At 42.1% G+C, this 14332-nt stretch overlaps 1 protein-coding gene across 1 annotated transcript in view; it reads right to left on the reverse strand.

The window, feature by feature from the left end:
- CCDC38 (coiled-coil domain containing 38) overlaps window positions 1-14332 on the reverse strand; it is a 43970-nt gene that overhangs the window by 23990 nt on the left and 5648 nt on the right. The window contains exons 2-5 of the mRNA XM_068561421.1: window positions 12540-12705; window positions 11023-11087; window positions 8361-8524; window positions 8169-8249 (exon numbers count right to left, since the gene is read on the reverse strand). Coding sequence (XP_068417522.1) covers window positions 8169-8249; window positions 8361-8524; window positions 11023-11087; window positions 12540-12705 — 476 coding nt within the window. The remainder of the gene's footprint in view (window positions 1-8168; window positions 8250-8360; window positions 8525-11022; window positions 11088-12539; window positions 12706-14332) is intronic.

Here is a 14332-nt window from a genome sequence, read left to right on the forward strand (position 1 = left end):
GGGGGGCCAGCTAACCCCTCAGAATCAGCACTAAGGTGGAGTCATTGAGGGGGCAAGCCCCGAGTGTGCCCAGGTGCTTCCTACAAAGGAACAAAGTGTGCCCTGAGCCCCAGATTGGCAAACCCTGGTGCTTTCCTTCATCTCCCATAAACTCAAGGGTTTTCCAGGTGCAGCCAGCATTGCAGCATCCCACGGACGTCGAGTCTCTGATAAGACTGACGTCAGGCCCAATCCACGGAGGCTGGGAAGAGGCGGCAGGCATTTGCTAACGGCAGTTGTTCCAGGCTCTTCCGTGTTTTTGCTGGCCAAGAAGTAAAGTACTTGGAGCACAACGATGCAGGCAGCCCGGTCAGCCAACAACAGAGCTCCTGCTTCACGAAGGGCTTTTTTTTCCTCCAGAGGATGGACTTCCACATGGAGAAATCTTGGCTGTCCTACCATCAGCTCTGCCTTGCACTGTGAATATCAACTTTCCTCAGATCAAGAGGAAGCAGGTACAAGTCATTTGACTGTTTTTTCTAACTTATTTTGCAATTTTTTCAGCAGCGTAACCAAATTAGGTCTTTATATCAGAATAAGAATTTGCAGAATAGATGTAAAATCATGGTTCAGAGGCAAGACCCTCAGAAAAAGCCTGTCTTGCCTGCAGTCAGAGCCTAATGATGATCTGGACTTACTACATTTGGCTCCTCCTTGGGTGCCCTGTGGCCCTCCCGCCATATGAAGGGGGAAGTCCTGCGTGGCGTGCCAAGACTTCTACCAACAATCCTCCTACAGCCGCAACCAGCCCTACCCTCGTACCCTCCTTACCAGACAGTCAGAAGGGATCGACTCCCCTCCCCGTACATGCCAGGGTATTCAATTCAGTCCACGTGGTCCTTTGCCTCAGGCAGGGCAATATCCCTTAAGACAAGTTCCTGCCGATCTAGATGACCAAGGTCAACCCAGGGGGTTGGTATCTGTGCACTCCCCCCTTTTCTACCTCTGATCTATATAACTGGAAAAAAAACATATTTAAAGCCCAGCTTTCTGTACATGCCTGATGCCCCTGTTCCCTTGTTGGGGCAAGATCTACTAACAAAATTAAATGATTTTCTCACCAGACATTAAAGTACTCCCAGATCAAACCTGCGCCCTCTGAGCTGCACTATTACAACTGGAAGACCCGTCCTTGAGGAAATTCCACAAAAGGTAAGAGCAGATGTTTGGGCTGCAGGAAGGCCAGGGAGAGTCAAGATGCCTGACTCAGTAGTAGTAAAACTCCATCCAGGCACCAAGGCTCCAAATTTAAAGCAATACCCTTTAAACAGGCATTCAAAGAAAGGTATAAACCCTCTGATAACCACCTTTCTTAAATGCCAATTAATCGGGCCTCGTCAATCCCCATATAACACTCCAATCCTGCTGGTACAAAAACCCGGGGCCAGAGATTATCGTTTTGTACAGGATTTGAAAGCCATTAACCAAACTGTAGGGGATATACATCCCGTGATGCCAAATCCTTATACTTTGCTTCTAGTAAAACTAAGGAAGCTTCAGACCAAAATGCAACCCTCACTTTAAACTTTCTGGCAGACTGGGGACAAAGTCTCCAGGGGAAAAGCGCAAATTTCTCAGCCAACTGTGAAATACCTAGGATTTGAGTTATCAAAAGGAAAAGATCCCTTATTGCTGGATCGAAGGGAAGCATTAGCTAGGGCAGCTGTACCCACTACCAGAAGGCGATTGCTAGGATTCTTAGGAATGGCTGGGTTTTGTAATATTTGGATTCCTAACTTTGGACTCATGGCCAAACCCCTATATGAGGCTCTTAAAGGAAATGACAATGAGCCATTAAGTGCACTGTGGAATGCCATAAGGCATCTCATACCATACAAATGACTGAAGAAGTCTATTCTAGCAGTCCGAACCTAACTGATCAGCCTTTAGAAAATGCAGATATGGATATGTTTATGATCGGGAGCAGCTTCGTGGACTGGGGCCTCCAGAAGGCAGGGTACACAGTAGTAACTCATCAGGAAGTCTTAGAAGCAGAAGCCCTCCCTCCAGGTACGTCTGCCCAGAAGGCAGAGCTCACGGCCCTCGTAAGAGCCCTGTGCCTCAGAGCTAAGAAAAGGTAACCATTTATACTGAGTATGCCTTCTCTGTCATGCATGCACATGGGGACATCTACTAACATCAGGAAGGGAAGAAATTAAACACACAGAGGAGATACTGGCCTTATTAGACTCTATTATAATGCTGGAAGAAGTAGCCATAGTACATTGCCCGGGCCACCAAAAGACTGATATTAATACAGCTAAAGGAAATATTTTGGCTGGTCAGGCTACAAAATGGGCAGCCAGAGCCCAAAACCCAGATCCTAAGGCCCTAGCACTCATTCCACTTACTCCTGTTTAAGCTCAGTATTTAGAAATGGATTTAGAGAGAGCAGAGTAAGGGGGATTTCATGCTGATTCTCAAGACTTAGAGGGTGATCAGTACCAAACAACCAAACAAGGCTGGATTTATACTGAATAGGGACTAGTGCTTATTTAATGGAAAGAATTACTACTCATCTACATCAAGGAATGCATCATGGGAGGGAGGCAACCTATCACTGTCTACGACAGTTTATTGTTGGTCCACAGATGCAAAGGACCATCTAAAAGGTAATACAGAATTGCAGGATCTGTGCCAGAAACACTAAAACCGGGCCACCCCCAGTAATAAAAGGGGTGCAAACGCGAGAGACAGAACCAGGAAATGACTGGCAAATAGACTTTAATATATGCTGGTATTTGTGGACACCTTCACAGGATGGGTCGAAGCTTTTCCACATTGGACAAAGCTTCCAAGGTAACAGAGGCCTTACTGAAAGAAATTATCCCTCGTTTTGGGTTGCTTCATTCAATTAAATGACAACAGAGGAGCTTTCATAGCCAAGGTAACTCAAGGGGTGTCTGGGACCCTCGGAATACCATGGAAGTTACATGCTTCCTGGAGACCTCAGTCTACGGGAAAGACTGAAAAGATGAATCGTACCTTTAAAGACAATTGCCGAAATACGTCAAGAAATCCACTTAACTTGGGATAAGGTCTTATACCAGTTTCCCTGCTTAGGGTAAGGGTAGCCCCTAGAAGTAAGTTCCAGTTGAGCCCTTATGAAATGTTATATGGGAGACACTTCCTGAAGACTAAGTATTATTGCAGTCTTGAAAATGATCGTATTATAAAAGAATTAGATACTATAGAATGTGTACAGTCTCTGGGTGTTACTTTATCTGCTATACCTAAATATGTTTCTAGTCCATAAATGTTTCCCACAGACATTCCCCTGCACTGCATAATCTCAGGGGATTGGATCCTCCTTAAAACTTGGAAAAATCAACACCCTGAGAATCAGCTGCAACCTGAGTGGAATGGACAATTCCCAGACAGGGCACACTCTCCATCACTGGAGAAAACAGGAGGACCCAACCGTCCTAACACGGGAGGGAAACCCACTACCGATTTCCCCGCCCCTCATTACACTTGCGAACCCTTACCTGACCTTAAATTACTTTTCCAAAAGAAACAGGAGAGCTAAGGCTCCACCTGGCCAGGAAGAGAAGATGCAGACATCTTCAACCCGAGTCCAGATCAGGCCTATATAAATCCAAGTTCAATCACTAAAAATGTTAAAAATAACATATTTTCTTGCATTCCCAAAGAAATAAGGTCCATTTCTGAAGGAATGTTAAAATTAGGAGTTATAGTTCTGTGTATCTTAGAGTTAATCCTTTTACTCATCAAATTTTGTACTTATTGTCTGCATTTTATTTTAAAAAGGCCTCCCCAACTCGCAGGATGATTGCCAAGATGTAAGAGTTCAAGGTGGGACTCATAAATAGTTACAATTAAGTGCAAAACAATTTCATTCCTCTTATAAAAATCCAAGCCCTTTAATCAGCAGGGAGCAGGTAGGACAGTCTTGCCCTCATTCCCTCAAGACTGAGGAGATGTACAAAGAAAAAGGAAATTGAAACAGCATGTAAAACATTCACCAACATAAACTGGTTTGCCTCAAATAGGTTGTTGATTCATCAAACCTTGAGTTATTTTAAAGACGGCACCGCACATGTGCTAGACAGGAACCCATGTCTCCAGGATGACCCCAGAACAAAGAATCTTCAGTCTACGAACTTAAAGAATAGAAATGTTGCCACCAGAGAGCCCTTTACAAAGAGAAGAGTCCTTAAATGAGGAAAATCTGGCTTCCAGCAGCACGAGTAACTTATGTGGACTGACTTAAGACTAGCCAATCAGCTTATTCCCCCAACCCCTCACATTTCGCCCCAAACCCTGGATCAGGGAGACAGATTTTAGCCCTGCCTCCTGCCTCCTTGTCTGTCGACCCCGCGATAAAGCTCTTTCATTTCTCAAAAGCCCGTGCCATAGTATTGGGTGCTATGTGCATCAGGCAGTGAGCCCTTGCTTGGTAACAATAGATTTACTCTCCTTATTTCTGAGGGAAATATTGTATTAAGTTTTAGACACAGGGAGAAATTAGAAGACAGCAAAAGATGGCACTTATGTAAGAAGAAGAAGGGAAACTAACACTCAGCGAGCATTTATGTACCAGGTAATATGCAGGACACATTGCATGTATGATTTCATCCTCAGTACAGGATAATACTGATGATAATAATAATAATACATATTATTATTCCTATCTTTTGGAAAAAGAAATAAATGACTTGCAAAGTCATCTGTGTGGTAAATGAGCAAAGTCAGCACACAAACCTGCGTCTGTCTGACTCAGATGCTCACACTCTGAACAATACCCGGTGACTTGGACAGAAAGCCTTCCCCCAGCCTCGCATTGCTTTCCCATAAAATCATGTTACAGAATGGACCCAGAAGGAGTGTTGAAAATAACAGTGAAGGTCCTTGTGAAAGGGAGCTCCACTCTTATCCTTCAGAGCCTGCCTTATCCATACCCTTGTCAATACCCTTATCAATATTACTCCTCTATCTTCAGCCTCAGTACTTCTTTTGCTCAGAACCTCGCTTAAGCCCTGCTGGGAGTGATATTCAAGAGTCAATAAATGGCGGGCTCATGTATCACCCGTCAAAAGATGTTAGGAACCCCTCATTCTACCACCACAGTATTTTTAGACTGAAAGCCTCTCAGATGTGCTACAAAGAACAGGATTAAAATGGCTAGAACTGCACAGCTTCCAAGCAAAAGCTTCAGAATAAGCTCCCTTTCTCTTTTTTTTTTTTTTAAAGCAAACTTTCCTTTCCACCAAACTTGCTTTTTTAAAAAAATTTTATTTATTTATTTATTTATTTATTTATTTATGGCTGTGCTGGGTCTTCATTTCTGTGCGAGGGCTTTCTCTAGTTGCGGCAAGTGGGGGCCACTCTTCATCGCGGTGCGCGGGCCTCTCACTATCGCGGCCTCCCTTGTTGCGGAGCACAGGCTCCAGACACACAGGCTCAGCAATTGTGGCTCACGGGCCTAGTTGCTCCGCGGCATGTGGGATCTTCCCAGACCAGGGCTCGAACCCGTGTCCCCTGCATTGGCAGGCAGACTCTCAACCACTGTGCCACCAGGGAAGCCTCCCTTTCTCTTTATAAACAGATGTCCAGCCCTCCCTTCAGCAGAGGACCTCTGTGGGTCATCCTGAGCCCAAAAAGAGAAGAGGAAATAAATAGCAGGTGCCTGCATCCCTTTGCTCTGTTACCAGCCTGTTTTTCATGACCTTTTGCACCTTTTTAGGGTGACAAGACACATAAACAACAAGCAAGGGCTCTATGGCCAGGCTGTTTGGAAGGTTTAACTGGGTGGCAATTGTGTATAATTACTGTACTTTATGCAAACATAGAGGCTGGTACTCTAGTTCTATAAAGAGGATCTTCTAATTATATCATGGAGGGAAGGAAGGAAGGACAGGATTCTTCGTCTTGGAGCACTTTCAACCTTAGGCTCCTGACAAAAGAGGCTGCTGAAGCCAGAATGCGTTTGAAACACACATTTTGTTAGTAGCAATAGTTTCCAAGAAACTGTCATCCAGTTCATTTGCTGTGTTTCAGACGAGCTATTGTCTTCCTCCCAAAAAAGTCTGGGATGTAAGTCTAGGACTTAGTTTTAGAAAAGAGAGAAACACTGAGTCCTCAAAAAGAAAAAACAAGTTTTAGCATGACTCGATACCAAGACCAAGTGTCTCCTGGATCGTGAAATTTCTGTTTAAGGATGTGACAGAAGGCAGCTTCTTGAGGTATTTAAAATTAGATCAAGTTGACATCCACTTGACCATAGAAGAAAATATCCGGGTTTTAAAAAGAGTAGCTGGTATTAGAATAATTTTATCCCAACTCCTGCTCCTGTAATTTTTGTCATTATAAATCCCAGTTTTTTACTCTTTTTTGAAAAATTTTATTTTATTGAAGTATAGTTTACAATTTGTTAATTTCTACTGTACAGCAAAGTGATTCGATTATATATATAGATACATTCTTTTTCATATTCTTTTCCATTATGGTTTATCACAGGATATTGAATATAGTTCCCTGTGCTATACAGTAGGACCTTGTTGTTTATCCATTCTATATATGATAGTTTGCATCTGCTAACCCCAAACTTCCAATCCTTCCCTCCCCCTCCCCCCTCCCCCTTGGCAACGACAAACCTGTTCTCTATGTCTGTTAGTCTGTTTCGTAGATAAGTTCATTCATGTCATATTTTAGATTTCGCATATAAGTGATATATGGTATTTGTCTTTCTCTTTCTGACTTACTCCACTTAGTATGATAATCTCTAGGTCCACCCATGCTGCTGCAAATGGCATTATTTCATTCCTTTTTATGGCTGAGTGGTATTCCATTTTATATATGTACCACATCTCCTTTATCCAGTTATCTGTCAATGGACATTTAGGTTGTTTCCATGTCTTGGCTACTGTGAATAGTGCTGGAATGAACATTGGGGTGTGTGTATCTTTTCAAATTATGGTTTTCTCTGGATTTTTGCCCAGGAGTAGGATTGCTGTGTCATATGGTAACTCTATTTTTAGTTTTTTGAGGAACCTCCATACTGTTTTCCATTGTGGCTACACCAATTTACCTTCCTATCAACTGTGTTGGAGGGTTCCTTTTTCTCCTCATCCTCTTCAGCATTTGTTACCTGTAGACTTTTTAATGATGGCCATTAGGACCACTGTGAGGTGGTACCTCATTGTAGTTTTGATTTGCATTTCTCTAAGAATTAGAGATGTTGAACATCTTTTCATATGCCTGTTGGCCATCTGTATGCCTTTTTATTGTTTTGTTTTTTGTTTTGTTTTTTTTTTAGGATGCGCCATGCAGCATGTGGGATCTTAGCTCCCGACCAGGGATCGAACCCGTGCCCCCTGCATTGGGAACGCAGAGTCTTAACCACTGGACTGCCAGGGAAGTCCCCATCTGTATGTCTTCTTTGGAGAAATGTCTCTTTAGATCTGCCCATTTTTCGATTGAGTTGTTTTTTTGTTATTGACTTATTCGAGCTGTTTGTATTTTTTGGAAATTCAGCCCTTGTCAGTTACATCATTTGCAAATATTTTCTCCAATTCTGTAGGCTGTCTTTTCGTCTTGTCTATTGTTTCCTTTGGGTGTACAAAAGCTTGTAAGTTTGCCTATGTCCAATTTGTTTATTTTTTGCTTTTATTTCTACTGCCTTGGGAGATTGACTTAAGAAAAATTGGTACATAAATCCGGTTTTAATATCAACCAAGTTAGTTTCAACCAAGTGTAAGTATAAATATAAAAAATACTCCCAATTATAATTGTAAGATGACTGTGAAAATATAAAAAGCACCCCAATTTCAGAGATGTTAAAATGGGGGAAGAACAGTGCCTTAGAATGAAGAAAAAAGGACACTTAGAAAATAATTTATTGTTTACCCCTAACATTGGTTTACTTCTTTTCAACTAATTTCTTGGTTTCTGTAACAACAAGTTATAGAAATGTTTCAGCCAGAGGTCACTGTGTCCTGGCACCCAGGTAGAGATAATCCTTGATCGACAGATTACTTATTTTTAAAATGTGATCATACTTATGAAATCATCAACTGATCAGGATTAGTCCCACTGAGGTCTTGCCAAGCACGAGTAGGTTTCAGTGGGGCAAGGACACTTGATGAGAAGACGGTGCCCGGCCTCACCTTTTCACCGACTGTATCTCCATACTCGCCTTCTTCAGCTCTGCTGTCATTTGGAGTTTGTTTATAGTTTCTTGTGCTGCACTGAAAAGAAACAGATTTGTTAGTTTGTTTTGTATTGGGCTGTGTTCTGAGAAACTAAAAAGAAGAAAGAAGGAGGGAAAAAGGCGATCTGGCCAGAGTGAAAAAACGAACATTTTAAGAGCGTCTACAGATCTCTGGTCGTTTTCTCGAAGGAACTCTTCAAAGGCCATTGCGTCTTCTTCGAGCTTTTGTTCTGCTTTCATGAGTTGTCTTTCCTTCATTGTTGCGTGTTTTTCAAACTTTTGAATTGTGTTTCTTTTGGTTGACAGAGCATACTAGGAATATTGAAAACATAAGTGCATCAAGAACATGATCCCACATTTCTAGCACATTTCAATGGTCTCACAACAAAGGGAAAAATAACTGGCCTGGTCTGTGATCACTTGTATTAGAAATAATAGTATGCCCAATCTTGGGGCTGCGGCCTTCATTGCATGTAGGGACTTTATTTTCAGGATAGTTAGAACGGAGACTCATGCCTTTCTTTCACTTTTATAAAGAGGCTCAATGTTGTTCCAAAATGGTCCCGCAGATCAAAATAGCTACGTATCCCCTCAGGCTCTATCCTAAAAAAAATGGGGGGAGGTTCCATATCCCTCCAAAGAACAAGTCTACTTAGTATTATTCAGTGTCCCTGCAATACTTTCTGGGCCTTGGGAAATTGGGCTGTCTGTAGCCACAAAAGCTTTCCTGTAGGAAGTACCGTGGGAGAGTCAGGTTCCAGTGATTCCTCCAAGGGGGTGGGGGGGGGGTGTTTAACCAGCCTCAGAGCACCCTGTTTAGATCCCCAAATACAACTTTGATAGCTAGCTGCTTTTTTTTTTTTTTTTTTAGTACATAATATAAGAATCCACTTGGGTTTTTAATGCCATGCGTGAAAAATAAAGTATAAACAAAGCCACATATATTATAATATAAATGGATTAGAATATGGAAATGAGATAACATTAAAGAAACAACAACCAAAAGTTAGATACTCCAAGTTTACAACCCCAAAATATTTCATTTATTACTTTGTTTGCCAAGTAGTTACTGAGTGTCTAGTGTGTGCCAGGTCTGTTTTAAGTGGTACTGATAGAGAAGTGACCAGAACAAACAGCATTGTTTTACGAAGTATTCACTCTAGTAGAGCAGGGTGTCGATTAAAGGAGAATTAGTGGTCCAGTGGGCAAGGGCAGGGGGTTAGCCCAGGAAAGCCTCACTGATATGGTGAAAATTAAACAGAGACTGGAAGGAAGTAGGACGCAAAGCATGCAGATATCTGAGGGAGAAATGTTCCTCCCAGAAGGAAAAGCCTCCTGTGCAAAAGTTCTGAGGAAAGAGCATGATTGTTGTGTCCCAGGAACAGCAAGGAGGCCAGTGTGGCTGGAGCAGAGTGATGGAGTAGAGAGTGGTAGGAATGAGGTCAGAGAGCAAGTGAGCTGGGGACCAGAAAAGTCACCAGAGGTCTTCAGCAAAGGAGGGGCAGGTGTGGAGAACAGACTGACCACAGAGAGCGAAAGTGGGAGCAGGAGACCAGTGTTCAGAAGTTCTAACAATAATTCACACAAGAGCTACTGGCAACACGGACTGCAGTGGCAGCAGAGGAGGTCATGAAAAGTAGTGGGATTATAGATACACTTGGAAAAATATATATTCCAAAGGATATTTGGGTGTGGGCTGTAAGAAGGAGGAGTTGAGGATAACTCCAATATTTTTGGCATAAACAACTGGAAAAATGGAATTGCTGTTTACAGAGATAGGGAGCACTGCCTGAGATTCAGATCTGCAGGGGCAGGGAAGGGTATAGCAGGGGCAGCTTTGGATTCAGATCTGCAGGGGCAGGGAAGGGTATTGCAGGGGCAGGGAAGGGTGTAGCAGGGGCAGCTTTGGATTCAGATCTGCAGGGGCAGGGAAGGGTATTGCAGGGGCAGGGAAGGGTATTGCAGGGGCAGGGAAGGGTATAGCAGGGGCAGCTTTGGATTCAGATCTGCAGGGGCAGGGAAGGGTATTGCAGGGGCAGGGAAGGGTATTGCAGGGGCAGGGAAGGGTATTGCAGGGGCAGGGAAGGGTATAGCAGGGGCAGCTTTGGATTCAGATCTGCAGGGGCAGGGAAGGGTATTGCAGGGGCAGGGAAGGGTATAGCAGGGGCAGGGAAGGGTATAGCAGGGGCAGCTTTGGAAATGCGAAGTTTGAGATGCCTATGGAGCATCTAAGTAGAGATGTTAAGAACTACGATTACAGTTGTTGAGTCTGGAGTTGCGTTTGTGAGTCTGGAGTTTAGGAAGGAAGATCAGGCTAGAGAAGTAAACTTGGAAGCTGTTAACGGGGCAGTGGAATTTAAACCTCCAGCCTGGAGGAGGGTAGATAGAGCGTGGGGTGAGGTGTGAGCCCTGGGCATTCCAGCATTTGGAGATCAGGGTGAAGAGGAACAAGAAAATTATGGAGTGAGCTGCCAGTGCCATGGAAGAACCAAGACATAGAGAGGCCTGGAAACCAGCTGAAGAAACTGTTTCAAGGAAGGGTGATCACCTGGGCTGATACCTGCTGGAAGTGAGTAGAAGGAAGACTGTGAAATGACCATTTGAATTTGGCAATAGAAGTGGTGTTGGTTGAATGATGAGAACAAAAGCCCCAATTGAAGTGGGTTTACAAGAGGCTAGATCTTCAAGGTAGGAAAGGCAATGTATCTGGGGCATGAAATGGAAAAATAAAATGTCCAGGTGAAAATTTGGCAGGTATATGCAGGAAGTCTTCTATTCAGCTAATGGGAGAAAGAAATTATTTTAACTACCTCGAGCATAAATCTGTCTCTCTGGTCATTAATAAATTCATGGACAGTCCTTTTTGTGTCTGCACCTTTAAAGAAAATTGAAATAGACTTAGGTTTGATTCATTATCCCTCAAAGATGTTGTATAAAATAAAAGGTATGTAATTAAATTATTGCATACAGTATGTATCTGACTTAAAAAAAAAAACCTTCAGATAAACCTTTTCCTAACCACTGAAAAATTACTTTAATAATATTAGCTACCATTTATTTTATGCCCATATTCCAGGAACTTCACTAGACTTTTTAAATATATAATTTAATTCTATTAATAACCCCAGTAAGGTTCTTATTACTATCCCCATCCTGTATGTGAGGTCCTGAAGCTCAGAGATGTCAAGATGCTTGCCCAAGACTGCACAGCTAACAAGTGGCAGAAACGTATAGTCACTGGTATCACCGTGTTGCCCAGCATTTGCCTCTTTTTCATACAATTACAATAGGTGCAGAATATGCACCTCCAAGAGCTTCTAAATAAGTTAACATGGCTTCCTTCTTCTACATTAATTATTGAATTCAAAGTCCTTTCCTAAGTGATTTTCTTGTTCTCCAAAGATTTTTTTTTTCCCACAATTTGGGGAAGTACATGGATTTTGGGAGCCAAAGAAATTTTTTTTTTAGTTACCACAGCAAATGCTGGGCACTCCATGTGTGTTCATCCTTCCTTCCTTTTAATTTTCAATTTAAAAAATTGGACAACACACATTTGGGGGAAGATTTTATGACTCCATCATCGTACCATTAACCACTTTAACCTCATTAGCTTCAAACTGCTACCAATCTCATTTATAGACACTTCTTGATCTGATGAGTAAGAAACGCCCATGACATTTTGATGACCGTATTGCCCTCATTCATAGAGCAATAATGAATAGCTTGTAGTATTTTAACAGGTTGCCTTCAAAGAACATTAAAACAGGTTATGTTTTTTTCAACAACAGGCAAACCTGTTTAATTCTATGAGCTTCCCGATTCTGGACATAAGAGTTTTATGGCCTGGACAGTCAAGGCTCCTCTTTAGAAAGTTTCTGTATTTCTACATCTGAAATGAGATGAGTGTAAAAGGTAGAACTGAGTGTAAAAGGCCAGAGCTAATAGCTCTAATACTGTATCATTTTGGCCGTGACCTTCTTCCTTAGAGCCACGAAAATGAGTCACAGTCTATTTCTCTTTTTTTTTTTTTTTCCTGGCCGCACTTCGTGGCCGCTCAACTTCCCTGACCAGGATGCCCCCTGCAGTGGAAGCATGGAGTCTTAACCACTGGACCACCAGGGAAGCCCAAGTCTATTTCTTGGAAAAGGTATGTTTTCTTCTTTAAAATAGATTTTCTCCCAACTCTCAACCCCCGTTTACAAAGGTCCCCTACCATATTATGAGACTGCATACTTTGTTTTTCTCACCTCCAGAAAAGCCCCCAAACCTAACATTAACAGTAAATATTCAAAACAATATTCTTAATCAAACAGTAATTTAGCCTTACCTTCTGTTAATCTGAGAATAAGAGTGGGATCTAGCCCCAGTTTTTCAGTTGAGGTACCACCTGTGTCGGCGAAGATTCCTATTTGGCCCAGGTGTGAACGATTCTTCATTCGTGATGAAAAAGTAGACTTTTGGTAGATTTTCATGCTGCGGTTCATAAATTTTTCCTGCCCAAGCAAAAAAGTTTAACATAATTTCTAATATACGAAAATAATGTTGTGCTAAAATAGTGATTGCATATAAAATTATCATCTGCAACAAGCCCTTTTCTCATTACTAATTCGTTAAACAAGCAACTTCAAGTTCTTTTGTCTGAAGGATTGTGCCAGTTTTCAATTCCTTCTCATACGAAGCTGAGCACAAAGATAGGAACGTTCAACCTTGATTAAACATAAACTTCACAAACAAGGGACTGGAAAGTGTTCTGGTTTTATTTTCACGATCTCGTCTTGCTCAAAATGCAGGTCTCTTGGAGATTCCACCGATTTGAAAGGATTGGTTCTGTGGAACTGAAAACTTGAGAGCAAATGGACCTCCCCAGTAGACATTAAAAAAAATCAGGCTTCCCATTTCTTGAATCTTTTCTCAATATCGGATACTTTCAAACTATAGAACACATGCAGAAAACCATCATCTCACAGCTGAATTGGTTAGTAAGCATTTCTAGATTTTTCCCCCTCATTCTAATTAGGATTTAAAAAATTTTTTGTAATCAACCTTTACTTCTAGTAATAAGCAAAGCAAACCTCATGAAATCCGAACCATGGATCTGCTTCTGTACTTGTATGACCCTGAGAGTGAGTGCCTTACTTGCCACACCTTTGTCCCAGCCCACTGATCTTGTCTTTATTTAAAATTTTGATATTTTGTTCATCATGGATTTTTTGCATTAATTTTAATTTCTTACAATAGTGAATTAAAATGTTGCTTATTCTGATTGCTGAGTTTTTGCCTCCCCCGTAAATTTTGCACCCAAGGCAAGTACCTCACTTGCCTCACCCTAATCCTTGTCCAGATTTTTATATATATTTTTTGTATCATTCAAATTTCTCAATGAGCTTATGTAATTTTTACAATGAAAAAAATAGCAATGATGTTTTCATTTGAGGGAAAAAGGATATCCAGGAGTTTATATAAAAGGATGTGCTCACGACAGGAACAATGGGACAAAACATCCTATCCCAGGCTGCCCGTTTAAATTTTTTTTGTTTTAATTAATTAATTTATTTATTTTTGGCTGTGTTGGGTCTTCGTTGCTGCATGTGGGCTTTCTCTAATTGCAGTGAGCGGGGGCTACTCGTTGTTTCGGTGCACAGGCTTCTCGTTGCGGTGGCTTCTCTTGTTGTGGAGCACGGGCTCTAGGTGCGCAGGCTTCAGTAGTTGTGGCACATGGGCTCAGTAGTTGTGGCTCGCGGGCTCTAGAGCGTAGGCTCAGTAGTTGTGGCGCACAGGCTTAGTTGCTCCGCGGCATGTGGGATCTTCCTGGACCAGAGTTCGAACCCATGTCCCCTGCATTGGTAGGAGGATTCTTAACCACTGTGCCACCAGGGGAAGTCCTGCCCGTTTAAATATTGACATAAGCCTCTGTAATCTCAATGAGTCACCTTTAAGACCCAAATGTCCCAGCAGCACTGTAGCAGGTGATCAGGAATGCAGACTTTGGAGTGGACAAATCTGATTTTGAATCTTGATTTGGTACTTACAGATGTGTAAGCAAGTTCATTTAACATTCAAACTATATTTGTGCCTACTGTGTGTCAGGCACGGTTCTGGGTGCTGGAGAGAGGGCAATTT

Source organism: Eschrichtius robustus, chromosome 13 (genome assembly GCF_028021215.1).
Source record: "Eschrichtius robustus isolate mEscRob2 chromosome 13, mEscRob2.pri, whole genome shotgun sequence".
In the NCBI taxonomy this organism is placed as follows: Eukaryota; Metazoa; Chordata; class Mammalia; order Artiodactyla; family Eschrichtiidae; genus Eschrichtius; species Eschrichtius robustus.